We start from the raw sequence: 23,447 nt of genomic DNA, 5'->3' as shown, positions 1-23,447 counted from the left end.
ATTTGCAATGCAATCGGTCTCGCCTTTGGGACCTTATATGTATTTAGCTATGCAGCACATTAGCCTGGGTACTGAAACATCCACTGTTCTTTAACATGGAGGGAAAGTAAGCACCAAACTGCGTGGCATGCCAGGTATGGGAACACATGGAGAGAAATGTTGCCTTTCAGTGGTAAATGGTACAGTCCAACGCTCTGTTTTTAATATAAAATCAGGGCCTTCGGTGGTCCCAGCCGGGAGCGCCACCACCGAGAGGCGCAGCAGGACAGAGCGCCGCTCGGCACAGGCCTAGGAGCCCAACCCACGGCTTGGAGAGCATCACTGCAAGGCATCAGGAAGCATGGACACTCTGGCTCTCGCCACCATAGAGTTTTCCTGCCGCTCTAGCCCAACAACGCAGACTGTGTGACTCGCACCGAGAGCGAAATGAAGCCCTCCCACCCCCGCTCAGTGTGATGAAGTGGTCTTGACTGAATGGGGCCCTCTGGAGCGTTATATCCCCCCCCCCCCCTATGCGCAGCTTGAGCTGTTAAATCCCTGGTGCCTTGTTGCACATACCAACAATTACTATGCACTTTTTCACGAAGAACAAGATTTATACGTTTTCATGCAACCATACTAACTTTGACTGTACATATTGTGTTCGTATATATTATTTACATGCTGTATCTTTTTAATCTTATCTTTTAAAATCTCGTATTATTAACTCTAAATAAAGTGAGTTTCAATTGCAGTCTTGTGCTCAGAATGTGATTCCGACAGTCGCATACTTCCTGGATCTCGGTCTATCCGGACAACATTTTAAAATATCCTACCTAAAGCCAGGGACTGCAGAGGCCTTGGAATAGATTAAGGAGAACCAGTTAGGGGTGGGTGTGAACTCATTCAGCAATGTTTAAAAAAAAAAAAGTTTTATATAGCGCTAGCATAACCCGTAGGTATCAACGCGCTTTACATACACACCGTTTTACCTCATCAGTAGCGGCAATACTCGGATAGTACCAGCTTTACCTGCTAAATTTACTCAGTGAAAAAGTGCGGCATTACACACGTCGTAATCCAGATTCAGAGCGCAAACTCTCGTTTGCTCAGGGTTCAAAATTGGTTGTAACGAGGCAGATGTCGGACTGTATTCAAAACCCACTGAGATTAAACCCACAAGCAACAAAAAAACGAGCGAGTGCCTTCCTCGCGGCATATTTAAATTAGGGAGGGAGCCCACCCCTCGTGTGCCTTTAATTCACCACCGCAGCCCAGGAGTTTGTTCAAGTCCCCGCCGGGCCGCCGCGCTGCCTGCGACGACCCGGAAGCGGTTGGCCAGCCGGCCAATCCCATCGCAGCCCCAACCGGAAGTCCCGCCCCATCGCGGCGAGAGAGGGAGAGAGAAACTACTGCCCGAGGAGCCACGAAGGCTCCTGATTGAGTCCCGGTCCCGAGATGGGGGACCGGGTGAAGAGCGGCCGGGCGCATGGGGAAGGCGTGGCTCTCATGTGGTGAGAGAGCCCCGCAAAGCGCTACCGCCGCCCGAGAGGCAGAACCGCCGCCGAGCACCGCCAGAACCGGTGAGTGTGTTGAGGGAGAGGAGGGGTGTGTGTCTGTTTGAGTGTGTGTGTGCGTGCGTCTGTCTGTCTGTGTGCGCATGTGTCTGTTTAAGGGGGGGTGCGTGTGTGTATGCAGTGTGTGTATGGCTGTGTATGTGCGCATGCGTGAGTGAGGCTTTGTTTGCGAATGGGAATATGAGGCACGGCGACGTGCGCGCTCCCGAGGTTAAATCTCGGCCAGGAAAAGCGCGTGGAACTCTGCTGTCCACATTCCCCCAAAAGTAACTACATAAGTTGTCTCGCCATAGACAGCAAAGCTTCGCTTTGCTTTCGTCTAGGCGAGACCTAAAAACCAATTCATAACACTTTATAGCTAATTCACATATTAGTCCTTCAATGCTCGGTTCTTGTTAAGAGTGCATTACATCATTCAGTATTTAGAAGCATCACTAAATTTTAACGTTACAAAACACATCACATTTTTTTCACTTTTTTCGGTGCTCACGTTTCACTTTCTAAAGTTAGTCTATTTCTTTATTCTTAATACAACTTTATTCATACACGATTTTAAGGAAATGTAAGTTATCCTTTGCCTGTTAATGTTAATTTATGTATGTATAAAACCTACACCGATAGCTCATTAAACTTTTGTTTAGTTTTCTATTTGGTTAGATGTTGCCACCAATCTGTCTAACATTCTGCATCTTTTTACGATGCAGTAACTAAATCAATCTTCATTTCCGTGCATGTTCTTAAAGCATATTAACTCATCACATATGTGTCATATCGATAAATTGTCAAAAATCAATTTCCATGGGGATTTCCTAGAGATAAGATGAACGATAACATCCAGGCACTATCGCAACCATTAGATACATCAACGCAGGATTCTAACATTTGTTTTTAGGTATGAATAAAAGATGATGCCAAATCTAGAAACCCAAAATCTTCCAATCACAACTCAGTCCATTTGGCCATAACAATGCAAGAAGTTTGACAGCAATGCTCTTCTCATGTGTGGATAATGCCTGTATAACTCCCTCCCAAAGCATCTAAGAATGGAACCTGCCTTCAGGTGATTCAGAAGTCTGCTAAAAACTCACCTATTCAACCAATCCTATGATTAACCCCACTCTAATGCAAGGGCTGGTCCGATATGATGCATAAAACCAGACCCATCCTTATTGCAATATCTCCATTGACAATGCTTTGCCGTCCACTTACCATTCATATGAGAGCACATTTTATGATTACCATCCTAAACCAGAAGCAGTCTGAGGCTTCCTGGTGGCTTCCAGCAGTTTTAAAATCCCCATAAAAATAAATACTTTTTTTATAAATAGGCTAGCAGTGGTGTACGTGTGATAACATTCAATCCCAGATCCCAAAGGTATTCTAAATGTAAAAAATAACTTGAGATGTGTCAGGACAGGAAAATTATGAAAGTTTCTGGGGGTGTATGCAGTTTTTTGGTTGTCTTCATGTTGTGGATTTTTTTTCATGCATTTAAATTTTGCAGTTTACTTTTATGAATATAGTTTCATGCTATGGTCTACTCATAGACCTACACAGTTAGTTACCCTGTCAATGTGCCATGCCCACCCTGACTGTGTCAGTCGATTAAGGGTATACTATAGGAGCAGAAATGGTTCTGCTGCCAACCTAGTAAAGGGAAGCACAATGCCTGTGGATCACAATAGGAGTCTTCAAACTGGGGAGGGCTCAAGTGATCCCTTAGGGGTTTCCTGGCTCTGACCAAAAGAAGCATTATGCTGATAACAGTGCTTTATTTTAAGCAGGGAAAAGTGATTATCATTAAGCCACTTTGTAATGGGCCATCACTAACATCTTTTCTCATTCATATCCTGGGGGAGGGGAAGGCGTCCAAAGGGAAGGGACTACAAAAATAAATCAAACCCCCCACTCCAATTTCTAATAATCAATGTATTTAATTGCATTTATACTACGGTAAACGAATTTGACTGCAATGTTTGATTAAGTCTAGACATATTTTAACATTGACAATTTAATAAAATAATTGTGAACATTTCAGAGGCTTTTTTCCGCAGGGCTGGTGTGGTATTAACATTTTTGAAAACTACTGCAATAGAGGTTCAACCAAAAGAGTGCCAGTACATGACCTGCACATGCTTAGCACTACAGAGCAGTACTGAGGAAACCTTGCCATTCAAAAAATTGAGTGTTGAGATTTTAAATTTATTTTTCTAAGTATAGCTCATTTTTCGTGGTTAGTTGTTGCTAAAGGGTGTAAAAATTATGTATTTGATTTTTTTCTTTCTCTTCTATTAACTACTTGTCTGAGAACAAAAATGAAGTACATAGTGCTTGATTATGATGTCTGTGAGTCCAAAGGCTCATCGGTGGCTGACTCACTGACATCGGCACCTGCGGTCCGCCTGCCTCTTTATGAGGCGGCGGGTGGAGGCATCTAGCGGAAGGACCGTCCGCCGCACTTAAGATGGGCTCAAGGAGCCCGTCAGTGTTTCAGTGATCTCTACTCGGCCACTGCCGTAGGGATTACAATGTCTCTTTCCACCTGCCCTTTCATAGCAGTTCACCCGCCATAAAAAGGCTGGGGTAAAGTGACTTTGGGGGCCCTCACCTGCCCTCCGCTATGGTGCCCCACTAAACATAACTGCACTGTGTGGCAGGCCACACAAGGTGCTTACCACATAGTGCTGGAATGTTTTTAATGTGTTTCTTTTCTATTGCGGCGGGTGCTGCAGCGCAAGTCACAATAGAAAATATAAACATTGTGGCCACCGCAAAGTGGTTGTATCGTAATCCAGGCAGTGGGACTGCAGACTTCTGGTCGGGCGGTCCTGCATCCGCCACGGTGCCCGTCGGACTCTTATAATTAAGTCCATGGTCATCAATCCTACACATGCAACCAGCAGTTGTAGTGTTACTTGATCCACCAGTTGCCATTTGGAAAACAATTTTGTGTTGAAGTACAGCAAGGCCTGATTGACAATTTTTGTTCACAAATCGTACACTTCAACTGGAGTGGTAGTCAAAAGTATTCACAAGAATGGTGAACATTGAATGTTGATTCTTAAACCACAGCAGATATGTATTCTTGTCAATAGGTTCTAGCCAATTCCTTTAAAGTTGTGACACATGAGTGCGGCGGTAAGAAGTTTGAATGCCTTTAATATTAAAATTTTCCAAGTACAAATACATTATTTATCTATAATGCCTAATGTAAGCAGAACTCTGTGCAAAGTAATTAACCATCAATTAGTGATATTTGATTTGCCTGTCAGTTATTTTTTTCTTTCAAGATTTTTTTTTTTGAACTGCTGCTAAAGCATCTGGTGAAATACTGATGAGTTGTAAATGATGTAGTCAAACTGTGTAGATTGACTGACTATGATTTGTATTGACATTAATAGATTTTTCTGTTTTCCAGGTGTCATATTAACAAATGATCTTCTGGACCGTGAGACTACTTCACATTACTGGCTTACTGTGTATGCAACAGATCTTGGTGTTGTACCACTCTCCTCTTTTGTGGAAATCTACATTGAAGTAGAGGATATTAATGATAATGCTCCTCAGACAACAGAGCCAGTTTATTTCCCGGAAGTTATGGAGAATACTCCCAAAGATGTATCTGTTATCCGGATTGAGGCATTTGATCCTGATACAAGCTCCAGTGACAAGCTTACCTATAAGATCTCCAGTGGGAATCCCCAAGGATTCTTCACTATTAACTCGAAGACTGGTAAGTGACGATAAGCACTCCTTGACTGGGTTTTCAGACTGAACTCCGTGCTGCCATAATGGGTTGTTTGAAAACAGATTGTGGTAAAGGACATTGTGCAGATCACTGGTCACTAAATGCATTTAAGAAAAATGTTTTTTTTTTTAAAACGCCAGAATTTACAGGATACAAGTGGCAATCTCTGTGTGAAAATATTAAAATCCCTCAGAAGTCATTTTACTCTGCTGAAAAGTAAGTAGCGATGTTCTATCTTAACATGGTGATACGAATTTAAATTTGGCAGGAATCTCCAATGGTTCATTGAGTTGTTGAGATGTGGTCAGTTCCCAGAGTAAATTGTGCAGCTTGGAATTTTAGTTGAATGTGTTCAGTTGCCATATCTGGTTATCATTGCAACATTTAGTAGTTATTTATCCTTTCAGTAATCCGGCACAATGAGAATTCTTTCCTTAATGGTGATCTAATAGCCACAGCATGTTCGTGATTCTTTTGCAACCTCCCACTTTAGGTTTCTGGAAGTACTTATGCAAATTCGACCAATTGCAGACACCTTTGAGCTGACTGTTGGCATTAAATATTATTTTTCTTACCAGCTGCAAAATGACTTTTTTTTCTTCATTTTTTCAAAATGAGTAATGGTGAAAACCACCACAAGATTCCATTTTGGAATTTGGCGAATCTGTTTTTAACACTTTCAGTTAGGACTAAATGCGCTGGCGTCCATTCTATAAAATAAAATGGCCGGTATGTTTGTTTTTAGATTTTGTCAAAAAACATATATTCTACACCAATATGAGAGTTGGCTTTGGGTCAGGCTATTTATTGTTCATCATTTGTAGATGGCCTGTTCAAGTTACTTTGCTTGCTTCTTATTGGATTACTTTCCTGTCTCCTTTTTTTTTTTTTCCCCTCCCTGTCTTATAGCTTCTTTGCCATCGTTTTGATTGGAGGACTTGCGCCTTTTCACAGCTTGTCTCAGGGAACTACTTTTTAATTTTTTTAGTACTCTGTGAGAGTGCTTGTGTTTTCTTGCTCTTGCTTGCATATGTTGATTTCCGTTTCATATCTCCTCCCCCTAGCACTCATGTGTGGCCTCTCCCAGCTCATCCGTTGCTGGTCCACATTGAAAACAAGCAATGCCAAGGGCAAAATGGCACCCACTGCCATTATAATGTAAGAACGGTTGGCGTTGAAGGTGCTAGTTAGAGTTAGTCTGACAATGAGGATATCTTCTCGGATTCACAAGAAAGGATGTGCCGGAAATGTATTGCTTCTGTGGACATTCTCAAAATGGATCCACTCCTGCAGAGAATACTCCCATCTGAGCAGTGGGGCACCCTCAATTCCTTTGGAAAAAATATATACTTTAATTGACAGAAGTAGACCTGCTCATGACCACACTGAGACAGCTCTTTAGTTGTGATGCATGGTTGCGCCGATCCTTCAATGTTTTGTTGCAGTTATGGTCGCAACAAGGTTTTATAGTTTCCGCCATTTACCCTCCTACATCAGGGCAGTCTGGGAACATATCCCTCAGGGCCACCCATATTTGGTGCGTATATGAATTGTATGTAGCCCCATCATGCTCAGTGTCTGACAGAGTGACTGATGGGAAACAGGTATTCTGTGGTTAAATTCAAGCTTATGATTCGATTTAATAGACCACCCGGTGGTTTGTACTATTTTTTTTCACAAAGCAGATAAAATGGAAATTAGGTATAAAAATACCAGAGATGGGAACACAAATGAGTAAGAGAGCGAGGCCAGTGTATAGTGTGGTAGGCATTTGAAGGAATAGTTTTGGGAAGAGGTACATACAGGAGGGCTTGAGGACACCCCAAGAAGTGTAGAAGTAAGATATTAGGAGGCGAATGTAATGAAAGGGGAGGAAAGACGGGGCAGGAAAATCTGATCGAAGAACACATAACCTTACTGGACAAGGTGGGCTGAATCGTGGCCTTAAAGTAAGTGTTTTTTAAATTGTATACTTTAATCAATTGCCATTGTTTGCCAGTGGGTCAGAAGCAATATTAAACAAGCATTGGTAAAGCCAATAAGTCTCCCTTGGCAAGCTTGCAGCTGTATAAATCTATGTATTTATTTATTGCACACTTATGGAATAAGCATTGAAAGTGGCAAATCATAAGAACAAATAAAGGAATTGGGCTGAGCACATTACCCTTGCTACTGAATCTCACTTCTTTTCAAGTGGTCATTCACATGTGATCAGGTGAAATGTGATCACTCCGTGCAAGACAGCCAGTGGATTAAGTAGGGCCCAGGCAGCATGATATGGTGGGAAGCAAAATGTAAATGACACTTGAACAGACCAGTGGGTGAAGAAGGCTGGCAGCAACCCCTGCATTTATGTAGATGTATATATTTCTTTTATGATTTTTGAAAAAAACATGTAGCTGGCTAAAGCGGTCTCGAGTCTAGACATACAAATATTTAATTATAGAAAGAATAGTAAATCTGTAGAACTGGTAAATCGAAAGATTCCCTGCATATCAGAAGTTAGGCCATTGAAAAAAGCATGCAGATAATTCCATGGAAATATCTACATTGCACCCAATTTCAGGATTGAAGCCAGATAAACTAGCTAAATCTTCAATGTAGGAATAAATAAAGTGCACATTTTGTATGTGCTGAACTTCTGTGAAAACAAACAAGAAATGCAAGTAGTCTTGGCTTTTTTGAGAAAGTACTTCAGCCCACTAGATTCTTGTTATATCCAGTAAATTACAGGACACTTGAATAATTTAAGTTTATCATCAATTACAAGCTCTTATTATTTTACCTTTGTCATACTGTTCTTATCACCAGGAGGCAGCTGGTAGCTATGTGAGAATATCTGTCAGAGGTGCAAAAATGATTCAGCCTGCAGGCTAGAGAACAGGTTCTATCAATGGCAAGAAACCAGAATGTCTTATCTTTTACAGCAATAAAGTACAACATTTCTAGGGTTATCATCTTATACTAGATCGTGGCAGGATAAACCAAGTTTTGCCACTTAACAGTGAGATTCTAATCATGTGCAGGATCCTGGGATCCATCGTAGTTTTAACGTGTTCTTCATTTTCCTCATCTCACTCTCTGAAGCAAGCAAAGATTCATCAGCTGTGTAGTAGTGGGCTAATATCAGCACAGTTAGTCCTTCGTCATTAATTTAATTGAGCCTTTAGCTTTGTACTGATAATGTTAGCAGCAAGATAACTCTTCCGTGGTGGCACCAATATCATATTTGAACTTTTACCTATACATCTTCAGCAGCACCTTGAGCATTTTTCTCTATACACTTTAAACTCCTTCTGCTTTTCCTGAGAGAATTTTTTTTGTGGTCCAATGACAACTCTGTGCAGACATGAAGTGCTTGAGGCAAAGGTTTTTTTCCATATAACATGGTTTAAAGCAGCCCCCTCTGTTGTAAATGTTAAAACAAATGTTCTTTTCTGGAATTAATTTTTCTTCGTCTAACACTTTATGACCATCGCTTATGGAACATGAATAGTTTACCATTAGTAAATGGCTGTCAATCCACTATCTCAATATGTCATAAACATAGCTTTGTTGATGCGGCAGTGATATACCAAGAAATGACTTGGAGACTTCCAGGTTCCACTAAAACTGTAAGCCTAAATGAGCTCTCCTGAACTGTTGGAAAGTGCCCCTTTTTGACATGGTCGACTACCCCCTCCTTTCTGACTATTTTTTATGCAATTTTACAGAAGTGCACTAGGTTTCTGCTATCCAGGTACTCAGTGCCAGATCTCTCCCTAAAATTGTAAAAATGTTCCGCCAATTGGCAATACCTTTGGCACCCACAGTAGGTCACTAGTAAATGGTACCCCTGGTACCTAGGGCAGAAATGCTAAAGAGGGTCCATAAGGGCTGCAGCATGTATTGTGCCACCCTAAGGGACACCTCACCACACTCGTGCAAACTGCCATTGCAGGTTGCGTGACCGTGTTGAGAAAAGTGAAGACACGACATGGCACACCCCCTGTGCCCGTGAAAACTTGATGTACAAAACCATGAGGATGACTAGAACCAAAGCGCACTACAAAAAAAGCTCATAGACAAATTTAACTTAGTGTTCCAAGATTCAATAGATTAAACAGAGATCAACATACTGTCATATATCATTATTCATAACATGATCAATTAGCAATGATTTTAGTGGCGGTATTATACATATGTTTATTCACATGTGAAGCGCTGTCATTATACAGCTAGACATAGATCAGGGCTACCATAGCAAATCTGTTGTTGAAACTCAATGCATTTCAGGTCACACCTCCTTTATGTCATGCCTGCAGACACTGCTTGTATTATAAGTAAGTCACCCCTACAGCAGGCATTAAAACCCTAAAGAATGATACATTATATTAATATATTACATGTGAGGGTTAATATATTACATGTGAGGGCATATCTGCATGAGCAGATATGCCCCTCTGATGTCCATGTCGATTCTTGGACATTTCCAGTGAACGGGGAAGCCATCTTGAGTATATGTGCTGGGCACTGGTGATTACAAGTTACCCAGCTACATAATGGCTTAACTGAAACTAAAGATGTTTGTTATCAAATATCTCGTATCCATAAGCCCACACTGATTACAGTGTTGGCTTTGTTAATACATACACCAAGAGGGCACTTGAGAGGTGCCCCTTGAAAACCTATCGGGTTCTAATATACTGGCTTACTGGCGCTGACCAACCTGCCACCACAGTCTGGTTTCTGACCCCCCCTGCAGGTGAGTGCCCTTTCTCCCCGATGGCAGCAACCATGCATGCCCCTGCCAGAGGTATTGTCACCTTCTTCAAGTAGGGTCGTTATTTAATCGGCATGTCAAGGAAGGAGGCTTCAAAGGACTCTGCCCCCTTTGATATGTGACTCAGGATTCCCCAATGCCACCCTGGGCCTATTTGGCACCAGGACAGGAGGTAAAATTAGCTAGCCAGGAGACGTGTTCCCGATCTAGCTAATTCCACCCATAAGGTGGACTACCTGATGTAATAATGAAAACTAGAATTCCACTATCTTAGTGTTTGGTGGAATTAGGCTCACTGGTTCAAGATATGCCCAATTCCACAGGAAGTGGTCCTATAGGGGGTGTAGTCACCCTAAAGGGAAGTAGCCCATTGGTTACTACCTGTCACACTCCTTTAATGCCCTTAACTTGAGTATTTAGCAGGCTCCACTGATGCCAGGAACTTAGATTTGATGCATCTAGAAGACAAAGAAGTGTGAGAAAACTCGAACTGAAGATTTGCTGTGGACTTTTGGTGCCAAAACTTGCCTGCACCAGTCTCGACAATCATGACCAAGTCCTGCAACTGAGCAACTGTCAAAGAATCCCAGTAAACTGCCAGCCCTTCACAAATTGCCAGCAGTAGAGTAGCTACTCCATTGTAGTCCGCAGGCACCAAAGACACCAAGTCTGGTTCACTGTGTTGTAGCTCCCCGGCCAACCAGAAGCAGCAGCCATCCAGGAAGAGATACCGCTGGTCTCAAAAATCAGATCTGTCCCTCCCCCAACCCACCCCCACTGAGTGAGAGGACACCAGTACCAACCGGACCTGCAGAGCACCAATTCCTGGTTTACCGGACTCCTTGTAGCAAACCAAGCACATTAAAGTCCAAACCGGACTGCACCAAGACCGAGCAGCCATTGAGGGATATCAACACTGCAGATAACCACTTCCAGAGTGGCCAAGCTTTGTGATTTCTGCACTCTCTCTCAACCGGTGAGACGGACCACAGAAAGGGCCTTTAACGCACAGAGCCCAGCCAACCTATTCGCTCTTCACCCGAGAGTCCCAGCCGGTGTACCTGAGAACTGACTGTGCTGCCTTGTTCCCAGGACCCTTGTGACCTGAGCCTTCTGTTGGGAGCTCACAGACATGTCCCAGTCACCCCCTGCAACCTGTTTTTGAATGGCCCCCTTCTTTCCACAGGCATAGTTTGCAAAGCCATCAACCGGACCAGCACCTATGCACCTGAATTCCTCGCGTCAGGTAATGAGTCACTGCTGGTGGTATTTTGGACCTTGGCCCCCTACTACACCAAGTCTTGAAGGAGACCCCCAAAAACCAACCGTAAATTACTGTATGCAACATATGAATTTTTTTCCTATAGGAAATCATTGCTGTGTAAAGACGCATTTAAGGGAACATTTACCTTGCCTGTACAAATCGATTTTTATAAAGTACTTACTAACCAAGTTCTTACCATCAAAATGTATATAAAAATATGACTTGATTTACTAATGTTGGTTTTGGATTTGTTCTTGATTGTATGTCTCGTTTAGTGCCTCTGAGTACAATAAAGGCTTAGCATTATCCTCTGGTAAGCCTAAACGGTTTGCCCACACTACTACAAAAGAGAGCATTTAGGGTTATCATTTTCGCCTCAGTAAACCAATAATGGTTTCTCTTTACGCAGTGTACCTTGTTTTGGTCCTCTACATAGAGAGTCCGCTTCCTACAAGAACCCCTTTACTTGTTTAATATAAAGTTACAATGAGTATTCTGTGTTTTTATTTTTTAATCTATAAATTTCATACCCAAGTTATCGGCTAAGCAGAGTTTGTCCATGATGGACTGGGGAGATCCCTTTGGTTAGAAGGACCTCTTGTGGTGAAGTTGAATTCTCTAGCTAGTGTAAGTCTGGAAAGGGATTGGGGGAGTTCCCTGAGTGTCTCTTGAGTAGATGTAGAATACCTTTGTACCTATCCTCAAAAATACAGCAGAGCTAAAATAATATTGCTGGTGATGAGGTGCACATTGGGATCTTTTTATTAGAATATCAGACCGTGCATGACAAATCACAGGTCTTATTACTCGAGTTAAGTGACTATCATGCCCCTTTCCTGGAGTCTGAAGAATTCGTCTTGTGTGGCTCACAATATGTTTGAAAACCAATTTAGTCTGCGTCTCTCTTGTGAGCATCCATGATTAGCAGAGTTAGTTTTATCCACATTGGCGATGTGGCTGCAGTAGTGCCTCCTAAAGTCATTACCAAGTCACAAAGTAGTTGCAGTTTATTTAAGATTTTCAGACAAAATGCCAGTCTCTTTCCTCTATCTGAATTTTCTGAGATCCAGAGTTTTTGCATTATGGGTTGAGTAATGGGCCACGCCATCCTGGTTGAGCCCCATAGAATAATATTTCTGTATGTGTTGTAAATGTAAATGTGTTGTATTTGTAAAGCGCATATCTGGGCATATTAAAAAAAATCTTGCCTTCGCGAAGAAATAAGACAGTTCTTGCTGTTCTTTGTAGAAACCCACAAACTCACATTGTGGCTAATGATTACTGCCACACTGGTGTCACAAAGCCAGCAATTAAGTACTAGAAATGACGTGAAAAGTATGCTCCATGGAAAAAAAATGCATAACGTTTGTTGCCTTTGAACGAAGATAGTGGTTTCTGATTTTAGTGCTCTGTATGTGTCGTGCACTGTTTCCTGAGGACTGAACATCTCTGATGCACACAGCTGAGATCACTTTTCTTGCCAAACCACGATACTTGAAAAATATATTTGAAGTTTGGAATGAAAGATGTATTTAGACGCACATTGCTCCAGCGTGACGGTCAGCAGACTGCAGCAGGATTTTTTTGACCACATTGCTGTTTACACTGTTTGCTTGTTTTTCGATGATTTTTTTTTTTATTCAACTGAATTTTTGCTTCTCTTGTAAAAAGCAAACTTTAGGCTAGGGCACAGAAAACTCGAGATAGGACGTCATTTTCACACTGAAATCTTATGAAATAAATGTTTTCCATTATACTAAGAAAAATAAATTTGCTTCTGATGGGATGTGTGCTCGGCTGGCGGATCTTCCTTGGCAGGCTCCACTGGACTGCATTGTTTAAAATACTTAAGGATACTAGGTTAGGAGACAGATTTTTAAACATCCTGTCTGGATTTTTCTTGGTGGTCTGTTACTAAAACAAAATGCTTTCATTAGACCCTCAGTCCCATTCTGAATATGAGTTGAGGCTTTGGTTGGTATTAAATCAGAATGATCAAAAGGCTAGACAGTATTCACTGAAAGTTACAATCCTACTTTAAATCTTCTGGAAACTTTTCTCATTGTTTGAGCTAATAATTTGATTTGTCTCAGTACTTTCATTTAAAAGTGGACCTCCAGCGAAGGAGGTTTTTAGACAAACACCGCATCATATCATTTATATTATGCCTACCATAGACCAAACAGTCTTTTGGTGGCCCAATTGAAGGCCATAAATGATGGCTTGTACTAAGGAAATAATGCACATGCTGATACCTAAGAAAGTAGCAATCCTATCTCAGTTATTCTTATAAATGAAGAACGGAAAAGCCATCTCTTGTTCAGAGGAAAGAAACACATCTAGCCTGTACCTTTATTTACTTTAAACAGATAATCAACAAATGCCATGTGTTGTGATAAAAAATGTGAGTTGTGTGAATGGCTGGGCCGGTCTGCCCTTTCTTGCAACTTGGGCTGCTTTTTGTTGGTATTTGTCCTTATGTCTTTGATGTTTGAGCCCACTGGAGGCGCTACGTGTGCTTTGTGGTGCTTTTTTCAGCAGTTCATAAGGCTTTGATAAACTGAGTGTGCATCAAAGTTGTATTCCCTCTGACCATGGATTGTGCCTAAAATCCCCCCTCACTAAGCTATGGCAAAATTGACAGCGAACGCTGATACTCTAGTTAGAGGCACATGTTTTTGTACTTAAGACTCTTCTTTCAGGGGTACAACCACAGTCTTCTTGTAAAATCCACTCGAGTCCCCCATAACATGGATTCTTTATGTCCCATTGTGTATGTGGTAAGACCTTAGTTGTGTTGCACATGCGTTTTTTTTTTGTCTGTCCAACGACTGCGACTATGGTGGTCTTGCGGAGTCCATGTTCAGTGTCTCCCATCCTAAGCCTTGAAGAAGAGCAAAGTAGTGGCCAAAGCCGGTTTAGCTGCTTAGCAGTTATGACTGAAGAAACCTTACCACTGATCGATATGTCTGTCCAACCCTTCCAATACACGTCCCTGAGGCTGTCATTTGCCCATCACAGTGAATCAGTATAAAAAAACTCCTAGAATTCCCCCATCCCCAATCCCTTCAGGAAGTCTACACTGTGTAACTTGGCATATACATACATCTTACCCGCTGGTGGTTTCTCCCACTTCAACTTTGTGGAGAATGTCTCATAAAATGTACCGAGCTCTGATTTGCTCGATGTATGCATTTTAAAGTGTAGTGGAATGCCTATAATTAGCCTCGTACTCCTGCCATTGTCATACTGAACTTCATAAAAACTGGTGCTCTATAACCAGTTTCTTGCATTTGTCTTCACTTTAGAAGACCTGCCACAGCGCCATTTTAGTGAGGCAACTGACCAGAACACCGTAGTTACTGTACTTCCTATACCCTCTTGGGAGGGACAGATCTACGAAAGGCAAGAAACTTCTGCTTATGTCCTCCTTTGGTACTGTGCTGCCCTTGAGAGAAGAGTATCTCCTGACCCGACCCTCCTAGCAAGTACATGGCCAAGCTGTCGTCATGTGTCCAGCACTGCTTAATTTGTAAAAAAAAAATATCCCTGCTGTCTCCGGTATTGAAGGCCAGAGTCCCGCTTGTCTGGGCGGCGTAGTCTTCATTTCACCTCATGCCTCTTTAACCAATCACTCGGCTCTGTCTGCCTCTTTATCTCCCTCTCGCATGTTCTTTTTTTTTTTATCCCTTCTTTCTCCTCTTCGCTGTTTTTCCGTCTGTCTTCCTCCTTTCCCTCTTTTATGCTTTTCTCTCTTGCTCTGGGATAAAGTCCGAAGAAAAACCAGTGCCAGGTCCAAAATTAAGTGCCGCTGGACCCCACCTGCTACCACTGATGCAATTGAGCATTGGTGTTGAGGCATTCTCAAGGAACTAAAGCTCCCATGGATGTACAATAGACTGTTTGAGGCACAATGATATGTTGCATCATCTATGGACTGTGCCTGGTGTTAGCTTGCTTTGCTTCTGGGTCCGCTGACTTCTTGCCAGACACTAGCGCACCTTTGCAACTAGATGAACAAAAGATTAATTGATTTGGCCAGAATCAAAGTATGTTGAGCAAATGCCAGGATGCTAACCTGGTTCCCAGAACCAAACTTGGCAACTCTGGACATAAGGTCACATCAGCATTTCTCGATTTATATGTGGATGTCATGCACAAGTGATACGGTTCTTTATGCTCGCGTATAGTGAGCACATTCCCTGTTGAAATGGCTTTGAAGTGGAAAAAAACACAGGCATAAATACTGCGGGTTTCACTTGAAATCTTTCCTGGGAATACTTTCAAGGATTACTTTTATAACTGGATTTAGGGACATAGTTCATCCTCATTGCACTGGTACACAAACGAGACCTGTCATTTTAAACATTACTTGCATATAGACCTGGTCATTAGTGGCCCATCGAAAATCAGGTCATGATCCACAAGTGGGGCCCAACCCAAATTTATAGGAACATTGCACTTTAGAGAGCGTCGATGTTGTACTTGCTACCCGTGTGAGCCACCTTTGATAGCGGGGGTAAAGATCAGTTTATCACTTCTGACTACGAACAGATACACAAGTGTTTGTACACGTGGTGGGGCGTTAGCAAGGGACTGGGCACTACTTTTAATTGTGAGATGGGGAATTTAGATATTTAAGTAATCAAAAATAGATATTTAAATGATTCACTTCAGCCTCTTTTGTTGAGAGTGAAACTTTTTAACCCCTACCGCGTTTTCCCGCTGTGCGCTGAAAATAAAAAAATAGCTTGTTTATGACAAAGCCAGCTCGTCATCCGCGTAGCGCAAGTAACGCCCATGACGAGCTGGCTTTGTCATCAGCACTGAAGGGGTTAATTTAAAAATGTTTAATTTAGCATATATAAAGTCCACATTTGTAAAGCGCACAATCACCCGTAAGGGTCTCTAGGCGCTGGGGGCCGTCGGGAAGATTAAGCGAGCTATTGCCCAGAGTCACATGGTGCTGGGCTAACCTGCCGCCGGAGCCGGGGATCGAACCGTGGTCCCCAGATTCCAGCGTCAGTCGCCCTGGCCGCGGCGCCACACCTCTCCCTATGGAAGGCAAACCCTATGAAAAGCTTTACAGAGTCTAGTTGTGCAGTGACTTGCTGGTACATTAAATTGAAACATTTGTTTCTAATACTTGCCATCTGGAGTTATCATATTCATCAACCTGCCTGGTGCTTTGCTGGGACAGGTTGGATCAATAAATGTGCAGCCGATGCAGCAATAGAGGCTGTTTAGGCTGTTGGTTTTAATAGCACTTGTACCGAAAGCCTTTATTTGACCATTTAGTCAATTTCTTCTGCTAGTTGATGTTTTTGCTTGAGAAGGATGGTCCATGCTGAAGTGTAAGTGCGGATAATAGTGACAAATCTGGTGCATTCCCACCATTAAACTCTACAAAATCATTATCCAGCTATCTTCAGTTGTCTGTCCAAGATACAAAATGATTGCTTTAGCAAATAATGATCTGTTCAGCCACTTGTGCAGATAGTTGTCTTGTGAAATCCATCAAGGTCCATCTAATTGGGCTTTAATTTTATCGTATTTCACAAAAGCATGAACACACACAACATTCACAAGATGGGAGAGGAAGCACACCTCGAATACAGAATGGAAAACTCTTTACACGGCTGAGGGCAGCTTCAAGCATGCATTTTACATTTTTAATGGACTACTTTCGCAATACAACTTTGACGACTTGGGAAATGAGCATTCATGTCTTACACATCTAGTTTTTTACATCCTTTCCATCCTATTAACAAATCTGCTGCTGCTTATTTTTTTGGCATCTTTTCATTTTCTTTCACTCATTTCTATTAAGTTTTTCTTTGCACTACGTTGAGCCTTCAGTTCTTCCATTGCTTTAGAATTTTTCTACACTCCAGACTCAGCTTTTTAATAAATAAGGACATTTGTATGTATTGATAGCAGAAAACTGCCGCGGTGTTAATTATAAACCGTCTATGGTATCATCTGTTGTAGCATCAGACATACTATGTAGTCTCCAGTTCAGCTTTTGGCAATCGCAGGACAGTTCCACCCAGTTTTCCCAACCTTGCAGTCAAAAACTCTTACTGATAATCTACAGTACTCAAGCGGAGTTAAAAACAAAATAATAATAAAAAAAAATAATTTCTAGAACTATGGCGCTTCTAAAATATGGATCGATTTTGTGTTCTAAATGTAGACAACACTTCATTTTTTCAAATTCTCTCTCCATTCCTATCTACATCAGGTTATGATCTTGCATGTACTTCTGGGCTACAACTGGCACCATCTTGGCAGCTCCTCTTATGTTGCAGTTAATTCACAATTAATTTTTGCAGGCTCACTTGCCTCTCTTTAGAACCATCCCCATCCAACATCGACATGGCTAATGTCCAAAGCCATGTTATGAACTTGAAGCATTTTAAGCAATTAAGTTGGTTATTTTAAATATTGTTAGTGCTTAGTAAAGTTTGACGATCCTGTATAACACACTCTTATTTATCCAGTCCTTATTACTTGTTAGCTGCTTTGGATCTTTGTAGCCATCACTCCTAGTTATTTTCAAAATGTCGTTGTAGTTACGAATTTATGAGACAAACTAAGCTATAAAAACCTCGTATGGGCTTCCCATGAATGGTAAGGGTAAACTTGAGAGCTCTTTAAATTACTGCGCGAAATGATATAATCCGAGCCCTAGCTAATTCTGTGATACCTCATAGATCATTTTTCTTGAATGCTTATCTCAACAAAACCTATTGTCTTGTTAATACTGTGAGATGTATTTAAACAGAAACCACTCGCAAGTTGCCTGAGACAGCCGCACATTATTACAGAGAAATAATGTGACAAAAGAATCAAACGAGAGACTCTTGATCATATTTAGGAGCCATTAGAGAGACCCTTGCTATTTCAGCAGAACCTGGAGCATGCAAGGGTGTCAAAAGAGACTTCACCAGAGACATTGATTTCATTCCTGATCGGGTCAGGTCACATGACTTCACACCTGTCTCTTAGTAAAGGTAGCAACTTATCGCAAACCATTTATGACTTGAACGCTGAGAGTGGGGATATTAACAAGACCTCTGTAGGTCTTCACAGCATTCCTGTTGCTGTATACTGATGGGAGAATTGTTTTTTCATCTCTGGAGTAGACTGGGGCTCGCTTCATAGTATTTCTTGTAATCTGTGACAGAATTCAGTATACATATCTTAAACCTCCTGCTGTGAGTTTAGGTATTTATGCCCAGTGGGGTATGCCTTGGGTTGATTTGTTTGCTACAGATGACAATGCTCACTGGCGCACCTTTTGCACCCTTGGTTCCCCCAATACCTACTGCCCCCCCACCCTTTCCCTCCTGGGCTCTCTGGGAGATGAATTCTGCTGTCAATGTTTCTCTGATCTCCTCTGAGCTTTTCCACCTCAGATTCTCTAGTCCTGATGGATAGGTGGAACTAGGTTAAATTCATCGTGATCGCTCAGGGAGTTTGGTTCTTTGAACTGCTGAATCAGAGATTCTGTTCTGGCTAACCCTGTAAGAGAATCTGCTTTCCAAGAAATATGCTAGTTGTCTACCTCTGAACCTCTATAATCTACACCTGCATGCAACTGATTGGCTGTGATCTGCTTTCAGACGTGGTAGATGTGAGTTTGGCAGCTCACTGCACTTCCGCCAAGTCCCTCCCTAATGACTGTTGGGCTAGGTTTGGGGCCTGGTGCAAGGTTCGGCACATTGACCCCTTCAGTCTAAAAGTTCGGTGTGCTTCTACTTGTTCGGTAGCTGAGCCGGCCATACTTTTCTTTGGGCACCGTTAAGCTACTTGTTGGCTCTTTCATCCTTTCTACGTTTGCCTGAGCAGCCCTTTGTAGGCTTCGCCTTAGACAGCGCGCATGAGCTGTTGTTGAAATCTTTTGTTTAAAAAAAATAAAATAAAAAGCTTAGAACTGGCTTGGAGCCCGCCCATTATTTACTATTACTTATCATTGGTTGGCTTCAATTTCACTCGTGTTAAATGCTTCTTATTTGTCTGGACTTTCTGTTTGCCTCCTGCGGTTTTGAGTGTGTCCCTGCCATGGAGCATGGACCAAGTACGTATTCCGGTCTACGGCCAGAGTCCTTGATTCTCTATACGCCTGTGTCTTTTTCATGCACCGTATGAGTGTGGGTCTTCATTCCGTTGCCCCTCCCCTCGCTGTCCTGCCCCAATCTCCCTACTACACTCACTCCTACATCGTGTTGCTTGCCTCTCCTCCACTTCCTATTGTGTTGCCCCCATCCTCCTCCCCCTCACCTCCCTCATGCTGCTTGTCTTACCTCCCTCTGCCCATTGTGCTTTGTAGTTTACGTTGTCCGTATAGTTTTGTTGTAATGCCGTTTTGAATTTTATAGCGCCAGCTCCATGTGTGGCTCTTTATCAAGGTAAAACACAATGGGCAGATGCAGGCCAGTTTTTAAACATTACATTTATTACCATTTATTTAGGATAGCATGGTATGTTATTTGCAGCGCCTTGAAACTGCAAGTATAATGGTATAAATGTAAAAAATTCTACTGTTTTAATGTTTTTGGTATTTGTCAGTCTTCTACCGTTCTGTGACTGGATTTAAAAAGTAGCTTTAAAACACTGCGTGCGCATAGTGCTTTATTAATGTTAAATAATGATAAGTAAGTAGTTTTATTTTAAACCTCTAAAGCAACACATGTAAATATGAATTTCTTATGCCAGAGGCTCAAGTGTTTCCTCCATATGTGCTTACAAGTTGATGTGCAGTGGTAGCACATGTGACCCTGCATTTGCGATAACTAATGGAGCCTATCCCCAACTAGACCGCGCTGGGTATTTATCCATCGAGTGTTTAGTATAGTGCCGCCACACATCATTTTGGACATTTCATAGTGTTTAGCGTGATGCACAATGTGCAAGAGAAAAGCTAAATGTTTTTAACAGTTAGCACGACTCATGTCAACCATCACACCGCCCCAACACCTCCCCTGTCTATCGCTTCCACCAAGAAATCACAAAGGAATAGGGGTTCTTTAAAATTTTCATTATGTATAAATCAAAATAAAATGGTCACATTTATAAGCAGCACAAAAAATAAACACTGATAAAAAAAGACAATTTTGATCAAGCCATTATAACCGTACTACATTTATATAAGCCATAGCTGAGCTTGCAATGACAGACTAGTGTAAACTATAAAGTCTTCTGATTTACACAGCATTTGGTCATATGCAGGGCTGGACTGGCCGCAGTGGGCACCAGGCATTTTCCTGGTGAGCCGGAATGGTGGGGTCGGTGTTGGACCAATGGGGGCCTTATTACTGGGGTCCAGTTTTGCAGCAGTGCTGCAAGATCAGCCCCCTGTAACAAAAGCAACAGCAGTGTAGCAGCAGCAGTGTCCATCAGCAACACCAACCCAGGGCCGACCAAGTTAATTGCCAGGGCTGGTTTGGATTCCCAGTACAGCCATGGTCCTACGGTCGTGTTTTCAAACACAGCCCTTGTCTAGAGTCTGCACACAGCAACAAAATTGCTAGAATACTTCTGCACATTCCTTTTGTGCTCCTGCGCGTAAAAGCTCGGAAAAGCATGTACAGTACAATTAACTGTTCTATGTAGTCCTTAGTTCTACACATGTGCCTTTTACAAGGCCAGTGTATGTGTCTTTCTGCTTCTGGTTTGCATTGTGACTTAACATTTTTGTCACTCTAAGACCAACTTCTCCTTGTCCAAGGTCTCCAGTGGCATCAGCCTTGAGGATCTTGCCTCTTCACAGGAGGCATTGAGGAAACCTCTTGTCACCACATGGATATGCCTTACTGAATCCACCTCAAAACAGACGTTTTATGGTTTTATCTTGACTCCTATGTGCTCATTATTGGTAGGACATCATCTATCTGATGACACACCTCTCCTAGTCTTTAGCCTGGCAACCACCAATGGCCTTCTTGGGAATGTACATGATGCTGGAACATCTATTGAAGAGCGCCACAGTGCCATAAGCATCACTGCCATATTTGATCTTTGTGTTCTGGATAGATGTCTTGTGCAGATGTCATAGTAGTGGTCGGAGACCTTGAGATGCAAGTATGAGCTCCTCTTGCTCGGCCATGGTGAAACGGTCCTGGAACATCTTGTGCAGCTGAGAGTTTCTCTTGGCAGAGATCTTTAAGCTCTTGTAGCCCACCAATTGGTTGAATTCATGCAGTTGCACCTCATGGTAGAGCTTGCAATCGCCCTTGTTGCCTCAGATCACCAATGGCACGCCTATTTTCTCCTTGGTCTTGTTCTGGGGGCATGACTTCAGTAATCTGCTGCTTTAGGTGCTGAGCATCTTCAAAGGAGTCTTAGTTGTACAGACTGAAAACCAAGATGAAGACATCACCTCTCCATCCCTCCTGTCCACCACAAAAGGCATCAACAAAGCCATAAAGCATTTGCAAGGCTATTTGGCTTGGGCAATGTTTTTTATGCATATTGCACAGTAGCTCGCACTGCTGTGCAACGTGGCGTAAATGAAACAAAGCTTTTGACATGGTCAATGTCGGCCACATTAAAGTTTCTTTTCTTCCTTGCTTCGAGCCTGGGATGCTGTGCAACACGTCTAAAACATTTTTTGACTGAGTCAATGGATCTTGCGTAAGTGAAACCTATTGACCTTACACGTGCTTACTATTGACGTCATCTGCTGTGATGCATTGCCTGAAAAGTCTCAAGCATGTGTCCACTGGCACTTTTAATTGTGCCATTGTGGGACATTAATTTACCTCTGACATTTTTTATTCGCAATTCTTTTGAGCCAGTGTATAGCTGTACTTTCTGTCAATCAATCAGGGGCTTGTAAAGTGTGACTACTCACCCGGGAGTGTCTTGAGGTGCTTGGGGACAGGGTTGCTTGTCCCTCTGAGCGTGGAGGATCATTCAAAGAGCCAGGTCTTGAGGTCCTTATTGAATTGGGTCAGCGATGCGAATTGCCTGAAGTGGCTTGACGGTGAGGTATGTGAATGAACTTCCTGCCAGATGGATAACTTTTTAAACTGGCATTCTTGTTGCAATCACATTGGCGCATCCCATCAGTGAGCTACAAGGTTTGTTTGTGCATCCACCATACACGACCCTGTTTTTAGACAAATGGTTTCAAAGGCATCCTTCCATATGGAGCAGACCATTTCTCTTCCAGTATTTTCCTATCACTCTAAAGAAGACGAGAGACTTCACAAGCTGAATCCCAGGTGGGCCTTTAGTTTCAACATTGACAGGACTAAGGACCACTGGGTGGATGGCCACGTCTTTATTTTTGCAAAGAAGGGAAGGACAATCTAGAAAGAAACTTTGTCTAGATGGAGCATTCTGTGCATCAGACTGTGCTTCGACTCAGCCATGGAAGATGGTGCTCAAGAGCCTTAAGGCTCAGTTCACCAGGGTGTCACTACAGCTTTGGCTAGAGGCGTTTGTGTTTTGGACATCTGCTATGCCACCTAAGGGGCTTCCATCCATACCCTCACCCAGCCCTACTGTCTTGATTCTCAGGTCCACAGAGAGGGGCATTTTGCCTCTTCAGTCCTGCACCAGGTCTTGATGTGAAGTCCGCTCCCCAGACCCTCTATCCTAGTGCTTAAACTGCATTGATATTGATTCAAAAGATGTGAAACCTGCAGTTACAAGTACCCATTAGAAGAACAAGTTACTTCACTTTTTTTCATTTTGGTAACACTGTTTCTGGTGAATACCTTAACCCCATACTACTCACTGCCCACCTCCTCGTTTAGTGATGGACTACTGTCCGTCAGTCGCGTTGTGTTGTAGGACACAGAAGTTGCATGCTTAATTTATGTTGGCGAAAAGAGGTCTCACCTATGTGTTTATCCCTTCAAGAATTGAGACAGATGTGCCGTGGAGCCTGATGGCTGTATGTGCCTGTCCATGGGAGCAGTTCTATGAAAAATGTGCACATCCAGTCTGGTGCATAAGAGATGAAAAAGATGAAGAATATGTGATTAGTTTCACTATCCACCCAAAAGGGTTGTTCAGTATCTGGTGTAGCTGTGGGCCGGTTAGTTTAGTCTTTAAGCCGATGTGCAAATGATTGATGGCAGGGTATATCTAAATTCTAGTCTC

The 23,447-nt window shown here is 42.4% G+C and overlaps 1 protein-coding gene and 1 pseudogene across 4 annotated transcripts in view; one reads left to right on the top strand and one right to left on the bottom strand.

Annotated features, from left to right (window-relative positions):
- Positions 1-23,447, top strand: part of FAT1 (FAT atypical cadherin 1) — a 318,166-nt gene that overhangs the window by 122,262 nt on the left and 172,457 nt on the right. For all 4 annotated transcript variants that reach the window (XM_078678099.1, XM_078678098.1, XM_078678096.1 and 1 more), the window contains exon 3: positions 4,975-5,289. In XM_078678099.1, the coding sequence (XP_078534225.1) occupies positions 4,975-5,289 (315 nt within the window). The remainder of the gene's footprint in view (positions 1-4,974; positions 5,290-23,447) is intronic.
- On the bottom strand, positions 21,223-21,766 carry LOC144821938 (dexamethasone-induced Ras-related protein 1 pseudogene; annotated as a pseudogene).

This window comes from Lissotriton helveticus, chromosome 2_2 (assembly GCF_964261635.1).
Source record: "Lissotriton helveticus chromosome 2_2, aLisHel1.1, whole genome shotgun sequence".
Lineage (NCBI taxonomy): Eukaryota > Metazoa > Chordata > Amphibia > Caudata > Salamandridae > Lissotriton > Lissotriton helveticus.
The sequence above is the reverse complement of the archived record's forward strand: the minus strand, read 5'-3'. Positions and strand labels throughout refer to the sequence as shown.